General features: G+C 39.3%; 1 protein-coding gene across 1 annotated transcript; it reads right to left on the reverse strand.

Annotated features, from left to right (window-relative positions):
- aqp11 (aquaporin 11) lies at positions 1-9,033 on the reverse strand. The gene is made up of 3 exons (XM_017466796.3): positions 8,358-9,033; positions 4,953-5,069; positions 1-2,177 (listed from the first exon to the last, which is right to left on the reverse strand). Exons 1-3 carry the CDS (start codon positions 8,965-8,967, stop codon positions 2,068-2,070), a joined length of 837 nt encoding a protein of 278 aa, XP_017322285.1. The 5' UTR covers positions 8,968-9,033; the 3' UTR covers positions 1-2,067.
- Between the last annotated feature and the right edge of the window lie 427 nt (positions 9,034-9,460).

A 9,460-nucleotide genomic window follows, 5' to 3' on the forward strand; every position in this document is an offset into this window, starting at 1 on the left:
CCTCGTGGACTATTACACATCTTGCTCTTGGAGGGATCTTTGTTGGTTGATATCTACTGGGGAGGGTAACAATGATCTTAAATTCCTCCATTGTACGCAATCTGTCTGACTGTGGATTGGTGGAGTCCAAACTCTTTAGAGATTGTTTTGTAATCTTTTCCAGCCTGATCAGCATCAACAACTCTTTTTCTGAGGTCCTCAAAAATCTCCTTTGTTCGTCCCATGATACACTTCAACAACTATGTGTTGTGAAAATAAGACAGTGGTGATTTTATATAGATCCCTGTTCTTTAAATAAAACAGGCCACTCACTCACACCTGATTGTCGTCCACTGATTGAAATCACCTGACTCTAATCTCACCTTCAAATTAACTCCTAATCCTAGAGGTTCACAAACTTTCGCCACTCACAGATATGCAATATTGGATCATTTTCCTCAATAAATACATGACCAAGTATAATACATTTGTCTCGTTTTTTTAATCGGGTTCTACTTTAATTGTCTACTTTGAGGACTTTGAAAATATGAAGTTTAGGGTCATATGTACGCAGATCTATTAAAAAATAAATATAAAGGGTTCACAAACTTTCACACACTGTAGGCGGCCTTTCATTTTCTTGAGAAGTTAAACCCGAGTGCAGCACTAACGAAACCTCTGACAGTAATAAAAACACAGGGATATGTTTGCTCTATATTGGCATTCCTTTATTGCAAGACATTAGAATTAAAATGAGAAGTGACTAACTTATTTTGTCCAGTTTCTACATGTCAGCAGCATTAGGAATGTGCTTTGTTAGATATTCACTATACTTTCTCAACTCAAACTACTGGCAGTTTTCATCCCTGGCCAGAAATTCCAGCAATAATGTGCGTATAATTAATATAATCAGTGCTATTTAAGGAATAGTGCAATAATTACTTGTATGCTAAGAAGCAACCAAATCTTAAACCTAACGCTTATATTCATCACCTATTTCTGCTTTCAGGAATGTCGCATTTGCATTACAGAGATGCGCGTTTAGTATACTTTTAGATATTTTTAGTGATGTACTTGAAATCATGTATTAAGACTGGATATGTATGAAAGAAATTCACTCTGGTTGCACCGGGTAGTAGTGGCTCAGTGGTTACTGATCAGAATTTCAAGTCCCAGCATTGCCAAGCTTCCACTGCTGGGCCCTTGCGCAAGACCCTTAACCCTGAATGCCTCAGTTGTATAAATAAATTAAATGCAAGTTGCTCTGGATAAGGGCGTCTGCCAAATACCATATATGTAAATGTTTTATAATCCTTCACAGTATCTACTTATGGCTAAGTTGTACAAATCATACTTCCTCCTTATCGTAGAGGACGACATTCAACGCTTTATAAAACGGCAGCCATGAAGCGATCGGAATATTATTTAAACACAAGCTTCAGTAGTTTGTCGAAACAAGGCAGACATAACATTCTTTGCTCTGATGATATCAGTCATGGAAATAAGAAATAAAGCTTTTATGACTTCATCTGTCTAGGTATAAAGTAATGTTAACCGTGTAACAGTTTCTGATTTACCTCTCACAATATGACATCGGACCCGTATATCCTCTTTCCACCAAGCATTAAAGTCCTGCAAAATCTCATCTCTTTGACCTATTGTGTGTTGTTTGTGCCAATTTCCAGTTGTTTTTTTCTTTCTGTATTGTCTAGATTTCTAAATAACAGCAGTAGTTAAATGTTTAGGTGTTCACATATCTATCTACATATATATATATATGGTGAGAACAGTTAGGACGTATAAATGTGTGTGTGTGTGTGTGTGTATATATATAAATATATATATATATATATACACACACATACACATTTATACGTCCTAACCGTTCTCACCATTGCAGGATGTCTGTAAGACTAAGTAAAAAATAAAATAAAATAAACAATCCATTTCAACCAACCCTTATTTCAGGTACTAATAAAACAGGTACCTTACTGTACTTATAGTCTTAAAAATGAACATTTTAAAACATTAAAAAGCGTTTAAAGCTTTCTCGTGACCGACGGTACGTGTTCACGCTTGCAGTTTTGTTTAGTTTCTCTTCTTCTGTACAGCATGGAGGTTCTGGTCCTTATGAGTTGTGCTCTTTGCAGTAAAAGCCAGAATGACTTTATTAAACAGCAGGAGAGAACATGCCACGCCTGCACACACACACACACAAAACAAGAAAAAACAGACTTCTGCTTTACTGCCTCATGCATTACAGCCTGTAAGATGCACTATTTTGCTCTCTAGAAGGTGCAGAGACTTGTACAGCAAAGCAGCGTACATGCTTTTTCACTTTTGCATTAGCTCAATGGAAACTTCTAAAAATCCTATAGTAAAGATTAGAAAAAACTAGCAGTGGTGTTTCTAAAGATTTTAGGGCTAAGGGGGTGCCAGAGTTGAGGATATACACTCACCGCCACTTTATAAGGAACAGTACACCTGCACATTGATGCAGTTATCTAATCAGCCAATCATGCAGCAGCAGTGCAATGCAAAAAATCATGCAGATGCAGGTCATGAGCTTCAGTTGATATTCACAGCAAACATCAGTATGAAGAAAAAGTCTGTGATTTTGAGCGTGGCATGGATGTTGGTGCCTGATGGGCTGATTTTCCATCGGCTGATTTTCTCCATCAGCTCCATCAGGGGCTTCAGCTGTGGGCTTCCCCAGGCTTGGTGAGTATTTCAGAAACAGCTGATCGCGTAGGAGATTCACACTCAATACATTCTCACAATCTACACAGAATGGTGCGAAAAACTAAAAACGTGTGAGTGAGCATATAAATATATATATATATATATATATATATATATATATATATATATATATATATATATATATATAAATATAAATTAGAGATGCACCGATACTAAATTTCTCAGCCGATACCGATAACCGATTATTCAGTGTGATATCGGCCGATACCGATACCGTTAGTTCTGCCTTTTACGCCTTCTTTTAAATGAATAATAATTAATTCCACAATTCTGAAAAAAAATGCAAATAAAAACTTTATTCTCTCCGTTTCAACAAGTTGTTTCACAGTAACTGGTCTCAGAAACAGAAAACACATTACTCACATTAACTTATGTGAGTATGTGATTTCTTAACTTATTGAATGTTATTAATTCATATTAACATAGACTGAATTCTAAAAAACCTCACATTCACTCACCACAAACAAAAGCATTTCTACTTCATCACTGAACATCAAGCTGGTAATATATAGGCCTAATATATATATTTTTTGATGATATTAACTCATATTAACATTAACTGGATATGAAATATACTACTCTACAAATTTTTCTGTGCAATATATACTTTTTTATCAACTCATCTTCATTTAAATCGTTAAGCAGTGTACTGGCGCTTGAATTCAATGTGAGCAATGCGGGGAAAAAAAAATTGACTCGACGCCGAAACTCCCGCTTCACTGCTGCTCACTTCCGGTGTCAAATTTTAGCAGCGCAGAGATTACAGAGATTACAAATTGCAGTTTTGTCGTCATTCCACACAAGAGACATCATCTTTACACACAGCATGAAATCCATGTGTTTTCCCGCCCTCTTTTGATTGACAGGATATATCATTGGATCGGCCGTCTCTAATATATCCTTCCTGGCAGCTCAAAACAATGGCCATTTTCTTCCCACAGAACTGTCACTCTCTCAATGTTTTTTGTTTTTCCGCACCATTCTGTGTAAACTCAAGAGACTGTTGTGTGTGTGTGTGTGTATGTGTGTGTGTGTGTGTGTGTAAAAATCCCAGGAGATCAGCAGTTTCTAAAATACTCAAACCAGCCCATCGGGCACCAACATCCATGCCACGATTAAAGACACAGAGATCACACTTTTTCCCCTATTCTGATGTATGATTTGGACATTAACTGATGCTCTTGACCTGTATCTGCATGATTTTATGCATTGTGCTCCTGCCACGTGATTGGCTGATTAGATAACTGCATCAATGTACAGGTGTACAGGCGTTCCTTATAAACTGGACGGTGAGTGTACATACGGAATGTGACGTATCGTTCTTAAAAACTTTATAAATAATAAACAATGTTCAAGCAATTTTTAGCTAAGCTACATTTTAGCTAAGCCAAATCAAAATACTACATCCTCTATTCTGATTGGTCAGAAGGAATCATTCATTTCCTGTACAAGCAGCTCTGACAGCAGGTTTATATTAATGCGCTTGTTTTAACACCATATCATTTCTATAGCAACAGCTTACACAGGGATTGTGTGATGGACATGCAACGTGAACGGATTTTTAAAAAACGTGTGTAAACGTTGATATGGTGACGTTTCCTGTGAGGAGAGGTATTTTTTTATTTTGCATTTTCGGAAGGAATCTCCAGCTTTGTAACAGTCAGAGGAAAGTGTTCAGGATGGAGGGCTTTTTTGTTGCTGTTGTTTTATTAACTCTACCTAGAGCTGCTATAACCGAAGTTATAACTGGAACTAATTTGTATTGTGGATGTTTAACATCCTTAAACATAACTGTAAACTGATCAATAGTAATAAATAAATACGAATGTATAATTATAGAGAAAGTGCTGTGGTATAAGAGGAATAAAACGATTCAGGACGCTCTGTTAGAGAACTTCGGTGCGGTAACAGTTTGCAGGATCGGCTGGTTAAGAACAGTAGTAATGAAGGTACATCGGTTGTCTTGCACAGAAATGATAATATCTGAAATATTAAGTATATTATTGCTATTCATGTGTCAAAAACAGTTCTGAAACACAGCCGAACATTTCAGCACCATGTCGACGTTTCTACAACTACTGATTTGTGACTGCATACAACTACACAGTAATTATCCCCTTGCAAATGAATTAAAAACGTACAATAAGCTGTTTTACAGAATTAACAGAAGAGATAACGTATAATGAATATTACGCAAGTATGTGTCTTACCTAAAACCGGTCCCAGCCAGTAGACGAGGCTGTTCTTTGCAAATGTGCTGCCGCTGCAGGGGAACTGTGCTGAGAGAGCCAGCGCCGGGTTAAACACTGCTCCTGTTGTACTGCCACCTGAAGAGAACCACAGGTCAGACTGAAATAACGAGAAACAGAAGGCTGCAGTGACGACTACGCATGTTAGCTCTACTCCAGTGTTGCCAAAACAGGCCTTGCACCCCCACCGCTCACAGTTCTGCTCTCAACACGGCCTTGCCTACCTCTGTCAAGAGTATCACAAAGCTTTAACCTGCTCAAAAGAAAGAAATAAAGAAATGAACTTGTGACATTTGACGTAGGCTGACGAACAAACAATGTGCTCGCCGTTCTAGTGGTTAAAGTTGTAAGAGGATTGTTGCTAGGCAACTGGGAAACATGGACACATTGCATAAGCTCTCTAAAGATTGAGGCGAATGCCGCGTTTGACTAAAGTTCGTAATTTGCTATTTCTGAACAGCGACTAGGTGCTCGTACTCGGAATTCCTACTTTTGAACTCAGGAAGTGACATCAAATCAACATGGCTGCTCACAGAATCAGCAGTAAACAAAGTACCACTTCTTATCTTTAAACGAGTTATGTTGTATGTAATAGTATTTGCTTTATATCAATCAACATACTAGCTGGTTCAGTCTATAACAAGGACTATACGGTTTGCTAAATTTACATCGCTCATCACAGTCAGCTGATAAGCTTGTTGCTAACAAAAGACGAACATGGTTGGGGTTTTTTTTCTCCTTTGAACTCGAATGTTTCAAGCTGAACATTTTGGCCATAATTCAAAAAGGTATGTTTGGTGCAAAAACAAACAAACAAAAAAAAAAACATACACACACAAAAAAAAACAAGACAGCTCATCACCTAAAGAACACCATACCCATGATGAAGCATGGTGGTGGCAGCATCATACTCTGGGGCTGCTTTGCTTCAGGGTTTTTTTTGTTTGTTTGTTTTTTAATCAAAGAGCTGGGAATCACGATTAGCTCCAAATACCAGTCAATTTTGGTGCAACACCTTCAGGCATCTTCTAGTAAGCTGAAGATAAAAAAAAAAAAAAAAAAGAATTTCAAATTTCAGCACAACGACGACCCAAAGCATACATCCAAATCAACAAAGGAATGGCTTAACCAAAAGAAGATCAGTGTTTCTGATTGACCAACTAGAGGCCAGACCTGAATCCAATGGAAAATGTATGACCTGACCTGAAGCCGGCTGTGCACGGGAGACGCCCTCGCAAACTTGATGTGTCTAGAACATTTTTGCAAGAACGAGTTGTAAAATATTACCAAGAATTCAAGAAGTGCCACGCTAATAGATTCTAACCTAAAAAGACTAAGCGCTATAATAAAATCAAAAGGTGCTTCAATAAAGTATTAGTTTAGGGGTGTGCACACTTATGCAACCGGGTAAAAAAAAATTGTTTTGTTTCTGATTGTTTTTCACTTCATTTTTATAGTTTGCTATTTTACATTAAAGGTTGAAAAAGTTCTGACATGATTTATCTTGCTTTCATTTTATTTATTCATTTATTTTACATCACAAAAGCCTGCCATTTTAACATGGGGTGTGTAGACTTGTTATATCCACTCGCACGCGAATGCAGCATAAAGATTTAGCCAGCTAGCATGTAACAATTGAGTTAGTGACAGTAGGAACAAGACAAAAGCCTCAGGAATGTTTACATTGGCCTCAGATATAACGCGCTGGACTATAATGACAATTAGGATCAAACAGAAACCAAAGTCGCATCGGCTCTGCAACATCGACAGAGAAACCGCAACACCTCGATAAAGTCAGTAATACCACCAGAGTGGGCCGTTCATGGAATCTTCACATTAACACTGGAAACATACGCGCAGTGAATCTGGAAGCGGATTGCACGTGCGGAATTGTCCTGTGTGTTGAACTCTGTTAGGAAAATTTTACATTTTTACTTTGTAATACTTTTGTTCTTGTTCTGTTCATGTTCATCAGAGGAGAGTGCCTAAGAAGGCCATGTCATATCAGTACAGAATGTTTATCTGCTTACAGAGACACAACATGTTCTTCTGTTCAAGGTTCGTCTGCGAATTTTCAAAGACCCTAAAACAAAGCCTGTTTGAACTGCCTCAAACCGCTTCTTATCGGTACACAGAAGTGTCATGCTCTGCGTTTCATATATATAGTAGATGTTCAGCACAAGCACCTCAGAGCACTCTCATTATTCTATCCTGCTGTATTCTATCCTGTATTAACCAGCTTTCGGTAATAAACCTTTTTCACCTCAGAGGACGAGTCTGCGAGTGTTGTCTAATTTCCACGACTACTCGCACGACACACACGATCAAAGTTGGGCTTCTTGTTTTAACAAGACAGTCAATCAAAAAAGCCCGAGCATACAGGGTTATGCATGTTGTTATTACAATGTTATACAACAGTGCTGTTGAATCCTCTAACGGTGTTAATGAATTTTCCATAACAGTACGACTCTGATAGCGGTTCCATAAATGTTTATTTAACATGGTTATTTATCATTTATGGAAGGAGTCTCAGGTACCTGCGCTTTGTGACAGCAAGTTCTCCACCACAGGAAAGTCTTCAGGACTGAGGAGTTTGTGTTTGTGTTGAGATTTCTCTATAACATGACAACCTGCATTTATTATTATTATTATTATTATTATTTTAATTTTGACTTATTAACTTCTTGCACATGTTCCACAACATAAAATGTAACTATAACCGGATAAAAAAAAAACCCTGACATGTTGCTCTTTAATGAATGTAATCAATTGGCAAATTGCTGTCGTGTACGAGGAATCCATCACTTTTGGAGCATGCTCATAATAAATGTTTTGAATGTTTGACAGGATGTGTTACAGGAAGATAATCAAGAACATGGCAGTGTGTGATTGGTTGTTTTCCTATAACAGCACATCCTGCTCGTTTATTATTGAAATGTAGGCTACAGTACAGTCCATATGTAAGTGTTTATTGATTATTAGCCATTTCTGGTTCTGTAACCATCATGCACTGCAGCTTTTTACATTCCCTGCTCATAATAACCACATTAAGGGTTTATGAGCAAGAATTGCATTTAACTGCCCACAGAAAAATCATTGAAAACGCTTCAGATGAGCTGGACATAGACCTACATTAGACATTATACACTGCAAAACTGCAATGCATTTTGGGAATTAATTAGCGTGCTGTTCTGTACTGTGCTTGAATTTTATTTTATTCTATCTTGTTTATTTTATGTACATGTTGGCACGGAAGAAAAAGCAGTGGCTCTTAATTTCATTGTTCATGTGTATAGTGACAATAAAAGGCATTCATTAATTCACTGAATTAGAACTCTGCGCTAAGGGCACTAGATAAAGACACACCTGCATACACTACTGTCGTGATCACCGCGGCTACAGCGTGCACTCTGTACTTCTCTTCCACACCGCGCGTGAACGTCACCACGGCGTGCACAACAAAGGCGCACGCGAGCTCCACGGCCACGGCTTCCAGCAGATGCACGTTCGCGAGCGGACTCGCGCACGCGAAGCCGGAGCGCTCGTGGCGCGCGTGCAGATCCGAGAATCCGAGAGCCCACGCGCGGCGCATGGCCAAACCCGCCGCAACGGCCGCTGCAAACTGGCACGCGGTCCTCCGCAGTGCGCACGCGCCGCCCAGAGAGTCGCACCAGTAGCGCTCGAGCGTCGCGGTGGGGTTACCGGTTGCGCCGCGGAACGTCAGCGCGTGGACCACTGTTATAACGTAGGTGAAGCTCAGGGCGATTTCGGGTGCATCTTCGGACAGCAGCTTCAACTCGTGAGAGCATGCGCAGAGCTGAATCGTAGAAATGATCTCCGCTGCGTATATTCCGCAATCTCGCCTCTTTCCGGTGAGCAGGTTCAGAGTCGCTCTCCGCGCAATCTCACACACAAACACGATCCCCACCAGCACGCACAGAGACACTGCTACGACCGCCATCTCCGCGGATTTCATCACATCTGTGCCATCTCTTTCATTTTCAGACCGGCTCGGTAACTTTACTGTTACGCCCCGCCCACTGCCCTAATGTTGCCAGGTTACGCTGAATGAAACTTTACAATTGCCCTAAATACGGAAACGATTATTATTATTGTTGTTGTTGTTGTTGTTGTTGTTAGGATTCCTCCGTCAGGAGGAAACCTATTGTTATTGTTAGTAATCTTCTTCTTCTTCTTCTTCTTCTTCTTCTTCTTCTTCTTCTTCTTCTTAATGATTATTATTATTATTCTCCTTATCTCCCTAAAGTGCCCAATAACTAGATCAGAATAGTAAAAAGTTTTAAATTTGCCACATTGATGCTACAGGCCAGGAATAGCTGCAATACCACAAATGGCCCACGTGAGCCCATAGGTGGCGCTACAGGCCACGCCCAAAGTCTACGTGATTTTCCCGCAGCCCCATAAGTCCAACATGTCTGAAGATTGGTATACATATCTTATTTCTCATG

The sequence above is a fragment of the Ictalurus punctatus genome, chromosome 4 (genome assembly GCF_001660625.3).
Source record: "Ictalurus punctatus breed USDA103 chromosome 4, Coco_2.0, whole genome shotgun sequence".
Classification (NCBI taxonomy): Eukaryota; Metazoa; Chordata; class Actinopteri; order Siluriformes; family Ictaluridae; genus Ictalurus; species Ictalurus punctatus.